We start from the raw sequence: 22,615 nt of genomic DNA, 5'->3' as shown, positions 1-22,615 counted from the left end.
TTTCGAGTTCAACATTGGTTCCATCCTGCATTCACCAGATAGATCTCACATAAGTTACTTAATCTTACAGTGCTTCACTTTCTCTATTTATGAAGTGGAACAGGCTTGCTGTAATTTATTTCAGGATAAATTAAGAAGAGGTTTATGACTTCTAATGTTTTGGGTTTGAAGGCAAGGTAGTAAAAATCTTGAATTTGCCCTATTTAGTGTAACATTTGGTGGCTAGTGTTTTATATTCACTGGATTAATTTATTTTAAAATTAGTATTTTCAGTAATGGAAATAATGTGACCAATTCCATTCACTTTACCCTACATATGCACAACCCAAAGCTAAACCGATCAGTCATGCTTTTCATTTTCCATTGTAAGCCTTACATTAAGATTTCATAAACTAGCAATATTTCTTTCCTTGCTTAAAAAAAAGTCTATTTGTACTTTTGATTTAATAAATAATGTATTTGATACATAAATAACAGTGAATGCCAAGAAGCTGAAAATATCATTGGTGCAAATCCAATTCCTTCTGTCAAATTAGCTCCCAGAAATAAATTTGAGGCAGGAATTTCTGTTTCAGGCTCATTCGAGGCAAAACAAAACATCAGTTTCACTGTTTTTAGACAAGGAAAGCAAGATCAGTCTATAAAGTTCAAACAAATCACACTATATAACTTATTTTGTTTTGGTACAATGCAAAAACTCCAGAACGTTTTTTGGTTTGTCTCCAAAAAACTTGGAAAAGCAGAGGCAAGCATAATTTGCAAACATTTTAAGGCATTATCTAGCTTTTTGATGAATAAAATCTCATTTCACTTTAACATGCTTTTTCACATTCATAATCACTCTGATGTAATGCACCCTGTAGCTACAGACATTGCACTGAAAATAAACTGGATTTTTTTGGTTTTAACTAAATTATTGAGTAACTCAAGTTTAAGGCACTAGCAAATTATGTGTCATGTTTCAAACATTTGGAAATTAACATATTTGTATGCATTCCACTGAAACAGACCATTCACAGGCCAATTCCTCACTCTGGCATTCAGAGTTAACATTACACTTCTGGTTTATTTAGTTGAGGCGGCAGATGAACTCTGTTGCTATGGCTGTCCTAGTGGTAACAGTACTAGTCATCCTGTACACATCACTTTATCCAGCCCTAGGAGGGAAAGCTCATGCATCTGCTTAGAAGTAGCTGCAAAAGGCAAAAAAGAAAAGTGAAAAAACATAGTTGAATGTACAAACTCTCATATATGTGCATTGGTTGCTCACGTATGTGCACGACTATGAAAACTAGGAAAAATCTGTTCAAAGATTTATTTTTATCCAAATAAGAGTTGTTTCCACACCCTATGCCCATCCCTTCCCCAGGGCAATCATGTCAGTGGTTCACAGAGTTGAGGCAGTCGGATTTAAATTTGGAGCTGCTCTGTAGTGTCCCGGTTTGTTTTGCTCCCTCTGCTGAGAAGCACTGCTAAACCTGAAGTGTGTCAAGTGGGTCAGGTTCAGAAGCTGGTCAGTTCTGGTTCTTCCTGACACTCTGGACACCGAGTTCTGGAATCCAAATAAAGAGGATATTAATCAAAGAATGCCAAAGTGACTTTTCCCATTTTGATGAAGATTGGCAAGCTGAACAGGCTTTTCCCTGTTATCCAGCTCCATTTGCTTTTTTGTGTCTGTGCACACTAGGTTACACAGCAGCGGAAGGAAAATGTTTCCCTGTGGAGATAAGGAGATAATCTTCCAGGCATTTTCATTTGCTCAGCCATCGATGATTATTATGCCCTTTAGAGAGACAGGATTGCAATTCCCAGCTGTGCAATTCACAGCACCTCCAGGGACTCTTAACAGGCTATTCTTACCAGGCGAGGATGGTGAGAAGGCTTCTCTTCCAGTGAAGCTCGCAGATCCAAACTGCTGAGCCTGGGATTGCTGGAAGGGATGATATTTTCCCAGCCAGCCAGGCAATGCTGTGAAAAGAGATGGGAATGCTGCACTGGAGTGCTTTACCTTTTTAACCTATTGTCACCTGTTAGCTGTAAATAGTAACTTCTGCACAGGGAGGTTTTAGCAAGTAATTAATTAAGTTTTGAGGAGTTTTATAGGACTAACAGGAAAGAGAAGAAATCTCCAATGAAACAAAACTGCTTAGCTGTCCCCTCTTCCACCTTTCAGTGGCTAATTATTTCTAAGCTGATCTCCTGCTTTGTGAACTCAAGCACCCGACCTCTCTGAACCTGTCTCAACTGACTCATCCAGTTCCCTAAACCTCAAAACCAGGCCTCTTCCTACCTCTTCCCTGGAAATCTCTATGCCAGGGATAGATCTGATTAGTAATACTGCCTGCAGCATTGCCTAGTGGCTGGAATACAGGACCAACTCTACAAAAACAGTTTTAAATCCACCCTTGCCACTCTTGATTTTGCCTGGCCCCTATACACTGTGAATACTTCACAGAAGCTTATGTTTTAAACTCCCTAACTTTTGTGGACAGAAACAGGCACTCTTAGGTATGGTTCATTGTGTTGAAAGGTCAATGCCTGAAATAAGTCAGCTGAATCATGCCCCAGAAGTATACAGCTCCATATGGCACTTTCTTTTTCTCAGTGTAAAGCATTTGGAGATATGTCCATATACTTTATGCCAGTTATACAAAGGTATGAACACAGAAGCACACACCAATGTTTTTTCTTGTTATCTTGGTGACGCAGATCAGAAATTTTAGTGGAAACCCTGCCAGGGGGATGAGTCCCAGATTCTCTTTCCTTCTTGTGCTGTAAAACAATGCCCAGCCTGAGCTGTGCCATCAGTATCATCAAGAAGACAGCAACTTACCGAAGGTAATGCTAGATTGTCTGCTGGTTCAAAGCTCTTCCTGCGATGGGCTTTGTATTTGTAGGCAGGCATAAGGGTAGACCTGGGAATGCTGACCCTGCAACCACACAAAGGAAGCAACTGCCTACAACTTTGACAATGCAGAAGAAATTTGCATGCCTTCCCCACTCAGAATCCAGGGTCTAATCCCAAAGCAAACCAAGCAAACCAGTTTTGGATTAGGGCATTAGACACTTAACATGTACATTCAGATTCTGGACCAAATTCAGATAAACATGCATTTCTCACTGACTTCAAAACTGTTTCTGCTTATGGAAAAGATCAGTAGGGAATTTTTAAGCAAGATATCTCTGCCCTGAGAACAGCAACCTTCTACAGAGCTATTCTGATGCTGTTTTCTCCCTTACATGATCAGCTTTTTCTTCCCTACTGTTTCCTTGAGTTCTGCATATTACAAAGCAATAATTCTTATCTACCTGACATAGGCTGGCTCTTCCAGGGTCTCTGCAGGCTGCTGAGTACGTGGGATCTTACACACGGGGCAGGCAGATTCTGAATCCACAGGGACAGTGAAGAGGCGCTGGTTTAATCGATAACAGTAAACACCTGCCACAGAGTAACAAACCATCATGGTATTTCTAGTTTGTCAGAAGGTTCCTCAACCCAATCAACAAAGCTGTGTTCTACCACAGTGCCACACACGCATTCTATAGAAAGAGCTGCTTTTCCTGAAATATTTCACTTTTACATTTCCAGTCCCCAAATAAGTTCCTAAAAAGCAAAACCAAAACTTGAACCTCCTCAACTTAAAAAGAGAACATTAGCCAACTACGAGAAACCCTGACAAAATCAGATGACACTGATTGAGATAGGATCCCTAGAAGAGTCAAGTATCTCTGGAGTAGGAAGTTGAATCTGGTTCAGAAGCTGCAGCTAAAAGTAACACATTCTTCCTTATCTTGCATGATGTGGGGCTCTCTCAGAATGACAGGCAAAGACTGCTCAGTTATCTGAAACTGGATTAGGAAGAAATCTGATCTTACACTTATGCAAACTGGTTATCAAATCCGGTTCTTGTTCAGGAACTATGTCATCCAAAGCCTCGGGCCTAAAGAAACATGCAAACGAATCAGTTAGTGATGGGGTCAGGCCCTGTGAACAGCCCCACCTTTTCCAAGCATACATTTCTGATTGTGAGATAAATAAAGGCCTACAAAGCCACTCTTACAATTTCCCACTCCAATCAGACTATACTTCTCACTGCTCTAAAGGCATACATTGCTGCTTCAGCCCTTCCCCCATACCCACTTACTCCAGGTGCTGCTCATGAACACATGCTTCTCTGTTGGCCTGTCGGAACTTGTGCAGCTCAGCAAAGTATTGGTCAGATTCTTCTACTACTGAAGAGTTTGTATCTAGGAGCCCTGAGAATGCCAAGAAAAGTGAAAAGTTCAAGGATTTATCAAATTTGGGAAAGCATCAAAGCAAGCCTCATACAAAACAGTCAAAACAACCAAAGGTCTGAAGCACCAAAATGGATAACGAGAAGAGCATGCCATCATGTCAGGCCAGAGATTTACTGCGTGGTTTGTGTCCCTTACTGCATTCATTCATTTCGGCTACTTGGTATCCCCTCAGCTCTGCCGTTTGCTGCCTGGATTCCCATACCACTGCCACTTCACTGTTCCAGGGAAGCACAGGTCACCTCTGGCTTGGACAGGGAATGGCTTCTGACAAAACTGCAGCTCCTCCGCTGAGACCTGCTATGTGGGCTCTAGGTCTGCAGTTGTGTCACACCTCAACTTAAAGGGGTCGTAAACTGTGTTTTAACTCTTTATATTACCACATCATGCTGAGAGCTTTGCTTCAGATTTAGGATTCACCTGCAATCCAGTCATAGCCCAGGAAAGGACGCACAGACCAGCTGCTCACAGGTATGGTATATTCTTCAGGGTCAGACTGAAAAGTCACATGACCAGCTTCCTTCTGGGAAGAAAACAATTCATAAAGACTTCCTATACATCTAGCAGGACATTCAAATGTACAGCTTAGGAGTCAACTGGCAGCTGTTCAAATGGGATAGCTGCGGCTTAGTTTGAGGCTGGATTCTATCTATGCCTCTACCAGTAATTTGCTCACCAGCCTTTTGCCTTCTCAATTCATAAAACAGAGAGAGGACGCAGGGGACTTGCCTGGGCTAAGGCAGTATTTTTCAGGGCTTTAAACAAAACGCTGACTTCCCTGCATCACACATCCCCAAACATCAGGCCACCTGTGCTACCTTGGAGGATGATCATGGCAATATCCTTCCCTTGACGCTTAAAGAAACAATCTGTGTAGCAGCTGCACTGCACCAGGCTCCTCTCCCTGAGCATATGACTCACATATGCAAATGACATGGAGTCATACAGTGAAGTGCTCAAGTTTTCTTCGGTTCAAGCGCTAAGGAAAGCAGGGCCTGAACAAACTGCCAACAGCCCCTGGCTGCTAAGGCTGGGAACAGTTCTGACCCCAACTTGCAATTCACACAGTGGGAACAGGGCAAGTAATGTTCTCCTGACCCTTTCTCCCCATCCTTCTATTGACTTACAAAAATAAGCAAAGCATTGGTTTCACCATTTACCTTCAACTCTTTGGACTGAGATGTCAGCAAGATTGATTTAGGGATTATGGGCTCTCTAATGACCACATGCTGCTGACTGGTCTCTTCACTTTGTATTCTGCCCAGTGATGGGTCCAGATGACCCTTAAGCTGTTTCTTCTCATGGAAACCATGTAGCAGAGTGGATTGTTTTCTGTTCTCTCCATGTCCCAGCAGGAAGGATTCTTTCTCCGGACTTCCTCGAGCATAGCCATCCCTATCCACTCCGGAGGTTTCTCTGCCACACATAATGATTGCAGACACTGGCATAACATTCTTCTCTTTCCCAGGAAAGCTGGAATCCAAACCTACTGCTTCATGCATCTTCGCTTGCTGTTGCTGTACCCCTCTGTCATTGCTGCTGTGTTTAAGAGATGAACAGAGGGCTGCTCTGGCTGCGTAAGCTCCGAGTTCCACAGACACCAACATTGCAGGGTCAGCTGTAGACATCACAGCATTGACTTGACTTTCCTTCTGTAAGGACAGAGACTCTCATACCACATGGCATCATTCAGCTTACAATTACCTTTCATTAGGACATTTCACTCAGTAAGACAAAAATCAACCTCTCATTCTAGTCTGCTCACCCCTTTCAATTCCTGTGGGGAAAAAAGTAATATCCTTGTATTATTCATGAGACATTATTAAGTGGTTGGAGAATATAAGAAAGGAATCCACTTCCAGCCAAATGCAGCTTTTCCCAATTTGAGGAACCGCTAAACTTTCAGCCTTTGTGCTTAGAAGACATAACAGGATTACGTTCCACAATGTTCATTCCTATCTTAGATTAAGAAACCTACATTTCTTAGGCAGGAACTGATGTCTGAACCCTTTGCAAGGAAAACATATTGGAGACCACAGGATAAACAATAAACAAAGTCTAGCTACTTTTCTAACAGAGTCCATATTCCACACTCCAATTTCTACCAGCTCCTCCATGTCCATATGTCTCCTTTACCACACCACTTCATAGGCGGAGCTTCTGCCTATCACACAAGGCCCATTTGCTTGCCAGCACTTCTAGCACAGACACAACACATACCCCTTTCTTGGCCACAGGGACAGATCTTTCAGTAGATGTTCTATTATGAAGAGATGCTGGAAAGAGTGGCTTGCTGGGAAGTCTTTTTCTGATCTCTTCCTGCTTCATTCTGAGCCTTTGTAGAAGTTCCTGGTTGGCTTGACGTAGCCTCTTCAGGTGCTCTAACTCCATTCTATGAAAACATTTTCCTGTAAAGCCAGAAGGGTGAACTACATAAATGGAAGCATTAAGCGAAGAAGCAGACTCAGGAGAAACCACTTTCAGGGGACTTTTCATAAAAATCACTTACAGCTCTTGGAATGTTGGGAGTGTTGATCATTGCTCCTGAGAAATCAGCCAGTCTCAAAACTCTTTATGCTAAGAACTACCACCACTGCATACTTCTCTCCCCTCAGATATACTGTCAAATATTTTGCACCCAGAAACTGGTAGCTGACTGAATAGAGACAGGGCACTCTTACAGAGGAAACAATAAACATGAAAAAAGTCACATAAAAAAGCCAAATAAGAGACATTTGATTAAAGGCTGATATTCAGGACCACCTTATGTAATTCTGCTTTAACGTTCTGAGCATAAAAATTTATATCGTGATAATACCAGGATGCTCATCAGTTCAAAATATGAATAATCAATATGAATGTATTTACTACATCCCCAAAAAATATTGAGTCAAAACTGTCCTCCACATTCCCCAGGCGGGAATATTCCAAAAGGCTCAATTATGACTCTGGACTAGGGCTCAGACAATTCCAATCCTACACGTTAATCACCAAGGGTTACTGCCATTTTACTCGAAGAGGGGAAAAAAATGAGTTAATAAATAAATAGATAAATAAATAAAGCTCAGTTTGACGGGAAGGCTGCCACACTGTTCAACATGTTTACATCACAAGCTCCTCTAAATTTGCAGAAAGTATTTTTTTTTAAATAGAACAAACCAAAATCCCTAAACCTAACCCCCACATTGCTTTTGGCTAGAGTGCTCAATTGTGTTCTCAAGAACACTATGTGCTTCTCTAGGACCTTTTCTTCCAAAGGATCCCTAAGCCCTTCTCCAAAACTCATCTGATTTGTTTTTGCGTCTGCTACCTTGGCAACTGGACACAAGGAATCAAATGCATATGCTGTACAACAGCACTGGGATGACCAAAGAGCAGTGCTAACAATCAAAAAACTACAGCATATCTTTTTGTTACAAGAAATAAGCGAGAGGTGCACTACTGAACGTAAAATAGAAATACCAGTCTTGAGGCACTGAATTTTAGATCATTTGAACAAAACAGAAGTTCTCACAGTATTCACAGGACACAGCTAACAGCATCCTCTCATCATTGCTCATCGGAAAGCAAATACTCCGAAAATAACATTAGTCAAGGGACTTTCTGGAAGGGTTTTACCAGATGAGATCCACTCTTAGCATAATCTACAAGAAGCTGTTAGTCCTTCATGCTCAACCCCAGGGGCTCAAGCTTATGAAACTGCTTTAGTCTGAATCCTTTGTGAAAAGGAGCTTAGCTTCTCACAGTTAAAAATAAATAACGGTTGTCTCGGGAGCTAAAAAACTCTCATCTCTGCAAGAAAGTTGACTTAACACCTAAGCCGAGCTTCCCAGGGCTGTTTCTGCGCAGACGCGCTGGTTCAGCTCTCCCATGCCCACGAGGAAGGGAAGACGGCCCCGAGTATTGTAAAATTCCGCTCCCCCCTCCAAGAGACCAGCCCGGCAGCCGACAGAGAACTGGTCTCGCCAGGCCATGCGGCTCCAGCGCTGCGGACGTTCAAACTCCCCGCGCTCTCCCCCCGCCGACCCCGCGTTTTCAGGCCCACCTGCGCCGCACCCCGCCGCTCCGAACGGCCGGGTCGCCAGGCGATCCCGCGGCCGGGAGATCCCCGCCCTCGCTCCAGCCCCCGCCGGGATTCCCCAGGGCGGCCCCGGCCCGGCCCGGCCATCCCCGCAGCCGAGCGGCCGCCCCCCGCGGACAGGCCCGCCCCGCGGCTCCCGGCATGCCCGGGGCCCGAGGCGCCGCCCGGCGGCGGCAGCCGGGCCGGGCCGCGGAGGAGGCGGGAGAGTCGCTCCCGAGCCGCCGGCCGGAGCCCAGGCAGGATGCCGGAGCAGGGCAGGACGCGGCCGCCAAGTTCCTCCTTTTGGGTTCCTGAAATCGCCGCAGCTCATTGTCTGAACGGACCGCGTACCCCCAACTGCCCCAGAAGCCAAAAGGAAGCCGTTTTGGAAATTTATCACGGGAAATCTACCCTTTTCTCTTCTAAGACGCACCATGTGATGTTCACCACAGTTTCAGTCTATTGCTGCAGTATTTGCTGACCATTACTTGCTACAACATTCTCAAGAAATCACTGATTCAATACTGACATTTTTAGTGCAGCTTAAGAAGGAATCTCTCAAACTTTCTATCAGATAATTCAGTATCACTAATCTCCTTGTTAATTTTCACATTAAGAACACAGATAAAAGGTCACTATTCTCAAACATGCAATTTACTACAAGACAGCAGCATATCATCATCTGAATATATTATACTTACACTTGACTTTGTATCACAACACGCAGAATACATCAGGAGAAATATTTTTCCAATTCATTTTTATTTTGGTTTCCATTGTTTACAGCATTGATACAGGAATAATTCATGCAAATTTATCACCTTAAATACAGCAGAGAGAAAACTCACTGGTAAGAGTATTTCGAAGAGCTCCACCAACATAACACAATGAGAAAAACAAGTAGCAGCAATAAGATAAAGTGCATTTAGCTGACCTTCTTTAACTCTTAAGAGTTCAGGGAAGATTGTTTTTGGAATTACCTGTTCTAAGGATTAGTTTATCATTCTTTATGAAAATCAAAGGGAACAGCCTCCTTGCTGATAGCATTCATTCCTCCACCACTCCGAATTAAAGAAGTACAGCTGTATTTTATTTAAGAGGAATCCAGCTCATAGGCCTTCTGTTAAAAGTTTGATACGTGATCACTCAGGCTTCTAAGGACAAGGGTTACACACATACTTAAAAATTCTTCCCTGCCATGTTAGCGGTTTTGCTTCTTAAAAAATTCAAGCGGTTCTTTCCCCCGTTTTATAGGTTAGGTTTCAGCGTACAGTAAGAATGCCTACATCACCAAAATCTGAGCAGTGTCAGAAACACACACATCGGGAAGACACCAGATTCTAAGAATGCACCAATCTCTTTTTCGTTTACAGATTAGACACTGGCTTAAAGATCAGCTCATTTATCAGATTTCCCCTAAAGGCCAGCTGAAGAGATGCTAACACCACACGTCTTCAAAAGCAAGGTCAGCATTTCAGGTAGCCTACAGCTGCTGAGCAGTAGTACATTGTCATCTCCCTCTACCTAGAACTGACAATTTCCTGGTGTATTAGGGATGTGCTTCATGTTTTAACTCAATAGCATAGTCCATAGCCTATTATGCATGTGTATGTGATCGCCTGAGAGACTAGAGATCCGAATTTATTCACATACCTACAGCAGAGTAACAGTGGACGATTCCATTTATTCCAGTATACTTCACCACAAGCCCAGGGAACACACTTCTAGAGGCAAGGACTCAAATTTCTTTCTTACTCATTCTCAGATCTGACCCAAGCCATATTTAGGTTCTGGTGGTTGCCTGAGGAAACCAATCACGGCCAATGAAGCCCTCTGATGAAAATGGCTTTTCAGTTTGGGTTGGATTCAAAGCTGTCTACTGGAAGTGAAAGGTTTGTTTGCTTCCTGCATTCCAGGGATATAACAAGAGTCTCACTGCCAGCTCCTACATGATCAAGAAACTTCAAGTCTTACTGCAAAGCTTAGCACAGCCTAAAGTACTTACTGACATTTCACTATTTTTATTCCCTCAATTATCAGGCAGCTGCTTCTTTCTGGAACTTTCATGACACACGAAATCGGAGACTTGTCACAGCAACATATATTCACACCTTAGCATGAACGAGAAATCCTAAGGCCAGCTGATAGCATTTTCAAGTGAAAAGTCTCATTTTCAATAAGAAAAAACACCCCACTGCTTACTAGTCCTGAATTCAGCTAGGCCCTGCTCAAGGACAGCCCAAATTCTCTGAAGTCTGATGCTGAACAGATTTAGGTTGTCACTAATTTCAGAACTACTGGATCTGATTCTGGATTCCTCAGATATTTTGTGGGGAACAGAAAGGCTATACCCATCACATGGCAAAACACTGACCCGCCAAAATGGAAAAGAAACTTTGCAACATAGGAACATAATCCTGGTACTACTGAAATCAGTGGGAACTTCTCCTCTATCAATTCCAACAGGAAGAGACTCCAGTCTTTACAATTCCCAAACCTTATACTCCAAATTCAAAATTGCTTCAGGGCAAAACTCAATGATTAAATTAACCTATTTGCAAATAAAGAATGTCTTTAAAAAAATAAGTTGCCTTAACCCATTCTTGCCCTGGCATGAAACACAAGGGACAGGTCTCCCCCCTGCCCCAGAGAAGCGGCACTTGGCAGTTCATTCTCATACTTTTAACGGAAGAGAAACAATATCAAATCATATTACTGCATGGACTGTAACATCCTTTGGGAACTCTACATGATGCAAAATCTCTTACAGTTTGTAATCCGCATGCTGTTCTTGTGGCCAAATAGTGGTAATGGAATTCCAAAGGCCTGCTTCCAGAAACACAGCTGTGCATTTCCAAAAAAACCCCACATTCATCAACTTACCTCATAAGGCAGTTCATTACATTCTGTCAACTGGCTTTTCTTTCCTATTTTTCTTTCTCAACAAGCTGCCAAATTATCAGCACTACCTCCTTCACAGGAGCTAGTTATGTCTTGGCAAACTACTTGTCCATGACATGAAATGGGCCAGACTGTATTATTAAAGAGCTCGTAAGAGGAAGAAACTAACTCCAAAGACAATAAGCTTACCAAAGCAAAATCTTAGTCCCTCTTGCTCTGGAAGAGAACTGAGTTTTGTTCATAGGTTTAAACATACTGACAGTAATAAACCTTTCTATGAAGGGACACGGTGATTCTCTGTCATGTTCTACAATAACAGAATATTATCCTAAAAGATAGGCCTGCATGGGCTATAAATGCATTGTGAAACCATCATTACGTCTGTGTGCACAGGATCTGTGTTAGACACAGCTGCTTGTCACACATACATAAACTTGGGGCTTGGAAGTCAAAAGTTCTATCTTCATGTAGTAAAATTAATGACTCCATAAAGAGGTGTCAGAATAACTTTTAACCTAATAAACATTTGGGTTTTTGTTTTAAATTTGTTACTCTACTTGATTTTGCTTTAAAAAGCCCCCTGTAAATGTATGAAGCACACATTCGTTCTGAAGGAGCCTGGTCTCACAAGAAGGAAAAAGAAGAGTTATAAACAGCTAGTGTTTAGAGGTGGGACACAAAACAGGGAAGCAGAATCCTGTTGTTCACACAGCAACTGGAAACATAGCAATAGGTTTTTGCTCATTCCCTTTAGGGAATTCCATCACCCACCATGTTCTCTGCAGTAATTAAGAGAGCACTGAAGGGAAACAGTGTTGTTTTTCTCTTCTTCCCACACTATCTGCTTTGCTGCAGGTACTGATGTGTGAACATGTTGAGTTCACTGTCAAGCCAACCCGCTTTATTCCTGCAAGGACAGAAAGTCTCCATTAGGTGAGTAAAATAGCTCTTCTCAAGCCAATCTGAAAGAAGCATGACTAAAACGAGTAAACAGCAAGGCACGGAGAGGAATGCCAGAGGTCCTTTCCAAAATGCTGCTACCATTCCTTGCCCTTCCTCAGGTCAGGAAGACTTGCCTGCTAGCAGTCCCTAGGCTTTGAGGTTCAAACCGAGATCTTGGTCACAACTTCACAGTGATCTTATTGTGTAGATAAGGAACGTTTGAAAAATTCTTCCTGACAGCCTTTGCAGGGTGAAGAAAAACATCAGACTACTGTGTACAAAGGCGAGGGTGAGACTTTTTGCATAATTTCATAATAACCTGAAGGAGTTTGTAGGAGTAGAGGACTGTATGTTTTGATAAATGGAAAAGAACTGTAATTCCAACAAACCAAAAACAAGAAGCAAAAGGTGTTTTGAGAGACAGAAGATTTAAATGACTGTCAACAGTACATGGGAAAGTACATAATGAAAAGGAACACAACCTGGTGGGGAAAGATGCTGATGTCTGCACATCAAATGCTATGACTGAACAAGGACTGCACTCAAAGGTACACCCTAATCTGAACAGCTTGGGGCAGTCGCATGAAAAACAATTGTATGCAAATGTCTGTGTATATGGGATAATAAAATCTCACCTGAGCAATTTTGCTTTGCTCTGCAGTGAATCCAGAACTTCGATTTTTTTATTCATGGCAGAAATTTCCTGCTCAAGGTTCTCCCGTGTGACATCCACTTGCTGACACAAATGAGCAAATGTTCCAGCAAGCTCTCTACGGAACAAGGAGAATAGTTGGCTATGACAAAAAGTAAGATCAAGCACCAAAATTCAAGGAATAAAACCCTTTGTTGTATAGTGATGATGATACTGACTCAGATGTTCATCTTTCCACTTCTGCACAAGAATATGTTAGAGCATCAGAGCAATCTGATTTGAGACGGAAGTACATTAAGACTAATGCTTAACAGCACCCAAATACTATATTGGTGATTCAAAACCCCGTAATATTCTTTTTAAAACACATGTATTGTTACACATTTTTAAATCTGAAATTCAATATGCAGACTTATCTTGTTAAAACAGGGAATATCATTAAAAAAAAAAACCAAAAACCAAACAACAGAATTTAGATAAGGTTTTAGCTGAATATAGGCAACTCACTGTTGGACTTGGTGGCTGCAATTAGAACCCGTATAACTGACGATGAGCTGCAATTTCTCACCAGCATACTCTACAAACTGCCGTTTGAAAGCTCTCTCTTTCGCCTTTGTGGTCCAGGTGAGGCGCTCATATACATAAAGGAGTCCATAAAGGCCAAAAGAGAGAGCAATCAGTCTCCAACCCACAGCCTTCCAGACCTAGAAAAAGCACAAGGAAAAACAAATAACACAATCATCATCTAGGAATGATGCTAACTCCTAACAATGGTGCCCAGAGCATTGCACTTGTATTCTAGGCACATGAAAACAAGCCAGATAGGTAACCCTAACTTGCAAGTGGTTTCATTAGTCAGACAGCTTACTACTGACATCCAGTCTACAAAATAAAAATACCTAACCTAAACTGCTCGGGTTCTGTATGGATTAACCTTTCCAGCACATTTAAATTACATTTGCAAGTGCAGACCAACTTCGTCTGGTTCACAGAATCCCTGTTTCTGAAGTAAAAGACGTTTTTAAGCAACCATCTCCCCTTTGAGAAATCATCCACCCCTAGACACTGTGACACTAGAATAGCGTGTAGGTATGCAACTGGCACTACAGAAACTTAGATTCTTCCTGCAACAGGAACTAGAATTACCATGCAACTTCAGTTACAGCTCTCATGCCTCCACAGTTTGGGGAGATTTGAGATTCAAAACACTCATTATTTTCAAAAGACAGAAAAGCACCAAGTGCTGATTTTCCCTGAAATAAATTAGGCATAGTATCTTAAATTACGTGCTCTCCTCCCCTTCCAGGAAGGAAGATACACATGATCAAAGGCTCTTGGTAGATACTTCTGTCCTGATTCCTCTGTAAATGGGAAAAGAAAAATACTGAATTTTTTTTTATTCTCACAAAAGAATGAGAGACTATTTAATGCTTTTGTAACACACTTTGAAGGGTTATATTTACAACGCCAGCTCCAAGTTTAACTGTTATGCAAAATAAGCTCAATATTTATACTCAAATAGAAGATCAAAGGAGAAAGTATTTCCCTATCTGTGAATAGCAAACATCTACAGGATCCAGTAGCGCAAGCACTTTTCAAGTCAGTGCTCCAACTTTATCTATATAAATGTTGCTCAGATTGCCAACGCACCACACCACCAACCACGATGATTCCCATGGAAGTTCGGGAAGTTAATGAGGCCAGTCCAGTCACCATTGACACCATGAGCTCTTCCTGGGTCATAGAGCCCTGAGGCAAAGGAGGCAGACTGGGATTTGCTGGTGTTAAAGGGCGTTGAACCTAATTAGAAAAGCAGCGACAAAACAAAACAAAAACAAAGAACAGAATAAGAGAAGGCAAGCCGCTGCCCTTCCTACCAAAAAGACTTCAGCAGCCACTGAACCAATGAATATCTCATCTACTCCGATCACTCAATGAGGTGTTATCTTACCTGGTCATTATAGCCCATCAAGGCCCTACGACCATTCTTTGGTCCCAAAAACCTGTTCACCAGCATCGTCCATCCAAGAGAGAAATGGAATTCTATGTCCTCTTGGAAGTCAGCACAAAGCTTGTCACAGTTCAGATCATAGCTGAGCATGAAGCACTGTCGGGGAATTAACATGTCTATCTGGCCCCGCAAAGAGACTGGGAGAAGGGGTTTTAACCCATCTGCACAGACAGAAAATAAAAATGTTGAAAAAATGGCTATTGAGTTCACAAGAATTAATTGGACTTGTATTCTGTAATCAGGGTGGTTATCCCATCCTCCACAGTTATTTTTCTTAGTACCTGGAATTTCCTAAAGCCAAGCATGTTGCAAAACAAGAGATACATCATGAATTACTATTAAATTCTTAGTTCTTCAGATCAACTCAGAAGGAAATCTTTCCATGGACCCTCCTAAATCCTTACAGGTAGCTGGTGAAGTTTACAGTTTAGCAATAGCTTGGAAAACAGACTCTGAAGGCCAGTTCTAAAAGTGTTTAGGCACCATACTCCTATTAAAGCTTATATTCAGACAGGCACCTAGTTACAAGTCATTCACATTTCATTAGGATCTTGGTCTGAGAATCTCTCAAGTTTCCAAAGTCACAGTTCCTCTCTGTCATGAGGATTAAGCTGATTGTATATATTCATTAGCAAATCACTGCACGAGTTCAGACACAGGAGTGGAAAAAGCAGGAGTAACTAGTCCTCTACACAACAGCATTACTGATCAAGATGGAAACTAAGACAACGCCAGCTGCACATCAGCCATCAGATTAAAAAGAAACCCAGAACATCTACCTAGTTATTTTGCATTACAGTTAAAGGAAAGATAAAGGGAAATACTGCCTGCTGAACTGACCTATCATTTCTTGCTGCATTGTCTGCAGGGAAGCTGTGATTGCATTGGAGCAACGATCTGACATGTTACGGCCCAGGCCTTCCTCAATATGTTTATGCAGCTCCTGACAAACAAAGAAAGGGTTATTAAGCTTAAAATAAACATAGGTAAGATGCAGGCTGCAGGTGCTAAAGCTTGCCAGTTAAAAACACCTTCCCAGAACAGGAGCACACATTCTGTCTGTCCAATGTTCTAACATTAATTTCATTTCCCACCCCCATTCTTCAGTGAAGGAGAGGAAAAAGCAAATCAAAATACATCACATGTACTCTGTAGTCTAGGAAAAGTTCTGATTGATCTATACAACGTGACACATCATTTGTATTATCAATTTATCACTGAGATTATTAAAAAAGCCAAAAAACCTATTTCTCCCCCCCCCCCCTTTTTTTTTTTTTTTTTTTTTTTTTTTTAAGATGTTCACTTTTTACAGAACCTATCCAAATGCAGGAGACATTCTAACAGAAGATCTCTCACAATATGAAAAGCTTAGCTCATATCCTAGTTGGAAGAATGTTAAGCATCAAAGAGCTGGCATAGTTCCTGACTCAGAGGGAAAAAAAGGCCTCTTTAAATTGCTTAAGCAACCTGTAAGAAGCAAACATCACTTACACTCTTGTAAACTTTAAGAACTACTTGAGATGGATGGAAGTCTGCTTGGTATTCATCTACTAATACTGAAAGCCGTCTGATTTCTTCTGCCATTGCATTTGACACCTAGGGAAACAGCACAGGACAGAGTTTCTATATATTCTGTCCTAGGGAGAGATGGAAAACCACCACTGAAGACATGCACTTCTTAGCAAACACTACTGAACACTAGGCACTATGATTGTGTAGCGCCATGCAGCTATTGTGCGCCAACTGCAAAATGCAATATTGGTGACTTGCAAAGAAAGAAGATGGCTGAGAATTATGTAGATCTATGCTCTGTATAACAACACAGACAGAAAAAGACTGAGGCAATATAAGACTTCTGAAAAATGAATAGGCCTTTTCTGCATATTTGTAATAGTAAAAATGGCATGTTATTATGGATAGTAAGAAGACTGACATTATTCTAGATTGAAATAATAAGGAAATTTATCTGAAACATTTTAGTACTTTACAAAGCATTTAAGACTGAAATATAGTAGCAATAATAATTCAGACATTAATCAAAGTCTCATTGTTCTTTTAAAGCATCTTATATGAGTCTCTCTGAAAGCTTCCCCCAAGGATTCTAGTTTTCATTTTATTACCTCAAGGGGAAAAGAAAAGAGAAAAAAAAAAAAAAAAAAGAGACTTCTGAAAGCATTTCTTTTCTTCCCATCCATTAAGTCCCACATTTCTAGTACTTCAAACCTTTGGCAGCACTTTGCATTTTTCCACCATATTGGTAGCTGTTTCAGACAAACTATTTTTCTGCAGCCACTCCTCCTTACCTGCCTCTCCACTTCTTCTGTGATCTGTTTTATTTTCCGCTTGTAGTCTTGAGTAAGGAGCTCCAGCTGTTTGTCAATAAAACCTAAACGTTCCTGTCGTTCCTCTCGCATTTCCAGACAGTAAACTCTGGTGAAAAAGAAGTGCCCATCAAAAAGCCAGACAAACGCATTTTTGATCTACAAATGTAATTTGAATTTCAGAAACAAAACAGATCCTCCTGCCCAAGAACAAAACATGTCAGTATCTACAATACATTACATACACATGGCACAGGACAAAAGAGAGGTTCTTTCCCCAATACTTTCACAATTCACTAGCAGCAAGACTACCAGTACGTGTTCTTCCCACTCCCAAACATGCTGTAGTCTGCTTTGCATTTTAAATGCTCATATTCCCTTAACTTTCTCCCAGAATACAAGCCTCAGTTATGCAAGCACCAAGCATCAGCTCTCCTCACCGCTGTTCCTGGGCAGCAATATGCACAGAATCCATGATGAGACGAACATCTTCCGCAATCTGCTTTGCTCTCACCGTATGCTGCTCAAATTTTGTTTTTACTGCTGACTGCGATATACATTCCTGTATACAAAAGGCAGCCCAATATTAGCAGCAGGCAGAAGCACACTAACAAAACTTCTCCTTCCCACATAATCTATTTCCAAAACGTTGTCCCACTCCATGTTTACAAACTCTAGTCTCTAGTCTTTCAGGAGTAAAATCTAAAGAGAAGATTAGTACACATAATGCTCACCTCAAATCTTCTCTCAAAGTTCTGAAACTCAAACATTCTTACTTGAAATCCATCTGCCAACGCTCCACCTGAGAGAAGGAAAGTACAAAACAACCCCTTAAATTTTGAGAAAGCAATCAGATGTTGCACATCAGGAAATGCTCCTGCTTTCCTTTATCAGCACGTTTGCATTAGCTTCAAGTCACCAGTTTTTGACGGCTCTATTAATAAGACGACCCACCCCAATTTTATCCATTTGTTAGAACAATATATTCTCTACTTTCTTCCCTATAAGAAAATGGAAAGTTTCTTTCAGCTTTCCTCACCTCCTTCTGGCATCCCTTGAGCCCTCTGAATCCTGGCATTCAGCACTTCTTTCGCTGACACAAAGAAAATTCGATCCCCTGCCTGGGCTCGATCCACCACACCCAGCTCATCTACCAGGAAGCTGGTACACCGCTCCATGTGCTGTCGACGCACCTGAGGAAGAAACAGGATAAAGCCCACATGCAGTTAAATCCACTTTACCCTCCATCTCTTAAAGGTTAGACCAGGCACCCAGATGCCCTCTGCTGGTGTAAGCTACCCATACAAAAGAATAAGAAAAGACACTGCTGTTTTATGGCATCTTCCAGAGGTTATCTGAGTGATCTAACTTCAAAAGGCCCCAGTGAAACTCTTGATTTCCAGCTCAGAAATTTCAAGAGTCATGTCCTGATCACTAGTCTATACTCCCTCTAGTCTCTACACTATGGTAATAAAAATCCAAACTGCAAAACAATCACATACAACACTATGATTCTACCCACAAGGACCACAGTCAAAATGGACTCTATAATATCCATGCAAAGAGAAGGAATTTAAACACATCACAAACCTCTTCCATGTATTCTGGTTCAGAGGCAGATGCATCCCAGCGGTTATTTAAAATAAATATATTGGGTCGAGACAGACGTTCATTCACCTTGTGAAAGAACTGCTTCTCCTAACCAAAACAGAACAAAACCTCTTAAGATTACTATGTCAAAATTTTTTAACTTTTAGCCAAACTCACTGAACAAGTGGACTTGAACATACAGTTTGCATCAGTGTTGATTCAGAATTTGCCACCAAGACAAATACGTCAGCATCTAGACAGAACTTGTCGATCCAACTGTCCAGCTCTGTGGTTACATCAATGCCAGGGCTAGCAATAAAGAGAGAAGAGACATTACCATGCTGTGGAAACAGCGAAAATAGAACTTAAAAAAGTTAGTAAGAAATGTCTTTCACCTTTTCAGGGCATTAATTTCCCATGTCTGAGCTACACTCTCCTGAGGTGACAGAGTACAGACTAAAAGGAAGTACCAATCAAGAGGAACTCTGACTGCTAACTACAGGACTTTAGTCACCGTCATAGATTAGAACAGAGTCAATTTCCTTGATGTTTGTTAAATTTGTATTTGAATACATTTCTGTGATTAATCTGTGATAAGCAGGAAAGGAAAGAAAGGTATTTCTCACCTGTCCATCAACACCAGGTCATCCTTTAAGAGAGGACATTTGGAATTGGGCCACATTACGCTGACTAGGCTGCCAGCATTCAGAAGTTCATCTTGATGAAGGGCATGAGCCAGCTGGTTTACTGTCTATTAAAAAGATGGGTAATTTATAACATTTCCTGTATGCTAAGACCCATTAACACAATTAGCTCTCCTTCAGGGCTGCTCACAGACAGTTTAAGATAAAACCCAATTCCAAATTACTTTCTCCCTGGGAGATTTTTCACATAAAACTTGCTTGAGTCTCCTAGTCAAAAGGCAACCACCTAGTGAGAGTTTAGGAGAAATTTTCCTGTCAAGAAAGGCTACTGAGGAATTATCAGGAAGTCTCTGCCTTCTGTCAGTCATACAGAGCTCAGAACTTCCCGAGTCATCGTTTTGGTTCCCTGCTATCACTTACAAATACAACATATCATCTTTTTCATAAAATGAACAAGTTCCATCCTGTAACTTGCTCCATTCGTCCCTTCCTACATGTAACAAAAACCTGTTCTTCATCTCTACTCCTTTAATGATTAAAATCCTTAACTATGAAATTCATTCATAGTACTTTAATTTTCTTGTTCCTTCCCTTCTCTGGCACTTCTGAAGAGCTCTTCTTTATCTTATGGTTAAGGAAATTGTACCTTAACACTCTTCTTTTCCTCTGAGCCTTCAGTAAGCAGGAAAGCTTCATGTCCATCTGTCCCTTCTACACGCAAGAAACAATTAGTGGTGTGTCCAATTCCTGAAGGAAGGACTTTGTCCCATAGCATGGCATTTATCACAGTGCTTTTCCCGTTGCTTGTCCTGAAGTCAGATTAAAGAATGGCATAGCTAGGCTCCTGAGATTCAGGTATACTCATTTTGATATTACAGAAAGCAAGATCTCTAAACCCAAGCAGTATCAGAAGCATTAACAATTTAGGTGCCATAGGCAACTTACAGAAAGACTTTCCTATTTTCTTATTTGAAGAATTCTTCCAAATCAAAGAATTATGTGCTACAATATTTGTAAACTGGAAACAAGAGGACTAGTACCAGGGACAGGCACGTTACAAGCAAAAGCTACAGCACTAGTGTTTCTATAAATATTTTTTACTGGCTACAGTCCTAAAGATGCCAGTTGCTTTACTGAGTGGGGAGCATAGGCAACACAAGCACGTGACTCACCTTCCAAAAAAAGCAACTTTCATGTGTCGTCTTGCCAACACTTCACTAATGCCATTGACTTTTGACAGGTAGCCTTTGACTTCCAGCACCTGCTCTTCTGTGGTGACAGGATCAAGCTCTATGTTCTTGTGTGTTTCTAAAATCAAAATACATCATGTCTCTGAATTCCAGAAGTCATCTGTCTCAGTACTGGGTGAAACACCTCTTCATGATGTAACACACATAACTAAATGTTTATCTGTGTCCCACCATGTGGGTAGTCTTGACACATGCAATTACACCCTGAAGCAATTTTGCATCAGTATTTATCAGCTGGTCTCTTTTGTGTATCTAATAACCATTCTCATCCTTAGGACTGCCTTAAACGGAACACGGCCAACACCTCAAACACTCCAACGCTCTTCCAAAAAAAAAAAAAAAAAAAAAAATCACCTCTGTGTCTTAAGCTGTTAAAGCCAATTATTGGTATATGCTACATGCCACTAGCAATGACAAGTCTAGGCAAGAATATTGAAACAATTATAGTAAAAAAACCTAAAGGGTCTTACATAATTTATTAAAAAACGCTCAAACAACAGAAAAACCAAGCATAGCTCACTACCTACCTCAGTTTCCTAACATGTGTGAACTTGTCAGCTTTAAAATATGAACCCTGAACTCCACCCAAATTCAATAAAATCATTTTCTGTTCTTCTTCTAAAAAATGATATATAAACAGACATGCATGTATAAATAAGCACAGGTCTAGCAGCGCCATTTAACTGAATGAGGGGTTTAATCTTTGGGGGAATTGTATGTGGGCGAACCACTGTTACACACTTGTAGTTCAAGAATTCAGCTTACCTTCCAGGAATGAGGAGCTCTCATTGATGTATGCAGCCAACTGTTCAAAGATACCATTGATCTTCTTCTTTGCAGTGACAAAATGCTTAAGCGGAGAAGCATTTACCTCAGCCATGTGTCTTTTATCCTTCTTCACTGCAACTATTGACTTGGAACGAGTAAACAACAGGGACATTGCGCTACAGGGAAAAATCCAGTAAATAAAGGTGGCTCACCAAGCGCCGACAGCTATCCAGCTAAGCATCCTACCAAGAACCAGATAAATATACATTTTTAAAAACAACCTTCTTTCTTTCACAAGGAAATTATTCCACTTTCTACAACTGGAAATTACTCATATATCAGAAATAAAAAAAATTCATTTTTCCTTCTCCCTTCCAATAAACAGGCCCCCAGCGATCACTCCTCCGCTTACTTTCAGGATGAGTAACGTTTTCACAAGTGAGGCATGGTCAGCTCGAGTCCCTCTTGAACATGAACGACTGCAGTTTTCCTGCCTTCTCCCTCGCCTTAGCCAGACTCCGTCCCGCAGCTCTTTCAGCGACGCCACGTCCAGCCTGTCCCCGTCCCTGCGGCAGAAGGACCAGGGGATGAGGGACACACGCTGCCAAGCTCCCTGATCGGCCAGGCTCTGCTCCCCCGCCATCCCAGCGCCGGGGGGGATGCACTGGGCAGATGCTCGGGGCGGCCGCCCTCGCCTTCTCCTCAGCCCTCAGGGGGCAGGCGGGTCGGGTAATGGCCGGCGCGCGCGACGCAAAGGGCGGGAAGCGCCCCTCTCCCGCTCCCACAAGGCGGCGCGCACCTCAGAGGGGCGGCAGGACCCTGCCGCGGCGGGTCCTCCCTCCCCTCCCCTGTCCCTGCCGCCCGGGAGGCGACCCCCAAGAGTCCGCTCCGGCCTCGAGCGGCTCCCACCTCCCCTATGGCCAGGCACCGCCCCACCTCTCACCTTCACCACCGCTCCCGGTCGGCCGCCATGTTACCCCCGCGGCACCGTCATCCAGGAGGCGCACGGCGCGGCGTGTCATCGCCACGCGACGGGCGGGGCCCTTCCCGCCGCACCATGGGAGCGGTAGTCTGAGGGCACCGCCCCGCAAGGCCTCACGGGAGGCGGGGGCGGGCAGCACGGCCCCCGGCACTCCCCCGCCTCCGCCCGCCCCAAGCAATGAAAGCCACTGACGGCGTC

The 22,615-nt window shown here is 42.2% G+C and overlaps 2 protein-coding genes across 8 annotated transcripts; both read right to left on the bottom strand.

Moving 5' to 3' along the window:
- Nucleotides 1-1,301: 1,301 nt before the first annotated feature.
- Nucleotides 1,302-12,109, bottom strand: MIIP (migration and invasion inhibitory protein). 5 transcript variants are annotated; one of them, XM_052792856.1, is made up of 11 exons: nucleotides 8,342-8,480; nucleotides 6,806-6,972; nucleotides 6,517-6,704; nucleotides 5,457-5,948; nucleotides 4,717-4,819; nucleotides 4,146-4,257; nucleotides 3,877-3,941; nucleotides 3,310-3,439; nucleotides 2,834-2,930; nucleotides 1,861-1,968; nucleotides 1,302-1,552 (listed from the first exon to the last, which is right to left on the bottom strand). In XM_052792856.1, the coding sequence occupies exons 3-11, from the start codon at nucleotides 6,685-6,687 to the stop codon at nucleotides 1,388-1,390; spliced, it is 1,443 nt and encodes a 480-aa protein (XP_052648816.1). In that variant the 5' UTR covers nucleotides 6,688-6,704; nucleotides 6,806-6,972; nucleotides 8,342-8,480; the 3' UTR covers nucleotides 1,302-1,387. The 5 variants fall into 5 exon arrangements, with proteins under 5 accessions (XP_052648816.1, XP_052648815.1, XP_052648814.1 ...); XM_052792855.1 differs by having other exon boundaries at nucleotides 6,517-6,725; nucleotides 6,806-6,952; XM_052792854.1 differs by having other exon boundaries at nucleotides 6,806-6,952.
- MFN2 (mitofusin 2) lies at nucleotides 9,100-22,487 on the bottom strand. 3 transcript variants are annotated; one of them, XM_052792847.1, is made up of 19 exons: nucleotides 22,379-22,487; nucleotides 21,848-22,001; nucleotides 21,433-21,677; nucleotides 20,590-20,725; nucleotides 20,064-20,226; nucleotides 19,400-19,524; nucleotides 18,974-19,082; nucleotides 18,774-18,881; nucleotides 18,223-18,376; nucleotides 17,918-17,985; nucleotides 17,624-17,745; nucleotides 17,166-17,292; nucleotides 16,354-16,458; nucleotides 15,703-15,805; nucleotides 14,803-15,023; nucleotides 14,502-14,651; nucleotides 13,359-13,555; nucleotides 12,835-12,969; nucleotides 9,100-12,164 (listed from the first exon to the last, which is right to left on the bottom strand). In XM_052792847.1, the coding sequence occupies exons 3-19, from the start codon at nucleotides 21,605-21,607 to the stop codon at nucleotides 12,095-12,097; spliced, it is 2,268 nt and encodes a 755-aa protein (XP_052648807.1). In that variant the 5' UTR covers nucleotides 21,608-21,677; nucleotides 21,848-22,001; nucleotides 22,379-22,487; the 3' UTR covers nucleotides 9,100-12,094. The 3 variants fall into 3 exon arrangements, with proteins under 3 accessions (XP_052648807.1, XP_052648806.1, XP_052648809.1); XM_052792846.1 differs by having other exon boundaries at nucleotides 21,433-21,611; nucleotides 22,379-22,486; XM_052792849.1 differs by lacking the exons at nucleotides 21,848-22,001; nucleotides 22,379-22,487 and adding an exon at nucleotides 21,195-21,285 and having other exon boundaries at nucleotides 21,433-21,554.
- Nucleotides 22,488-22,615: the final 128 nt, after the last annotated feature.

This window comes from Harpia harpyja, chromosome 7 (assembly GCF_026419915.1).
Source record: "Harpia harpyja isolate bHarHar1 chromosome 7, bHarHar1 primary haplotype, whole genome shotgun sequence".
NCBI lineage: Eukaryota > Metazoa > Chordata > Aves > Accipitriformes > Accipitridae > Harpia > Harpia harpyja.
The sequence above is the reverse complement of the archived record's forward strand: the minus strand, read 5'-3'. Positions and strand labels throughout refer to the sequence as shown.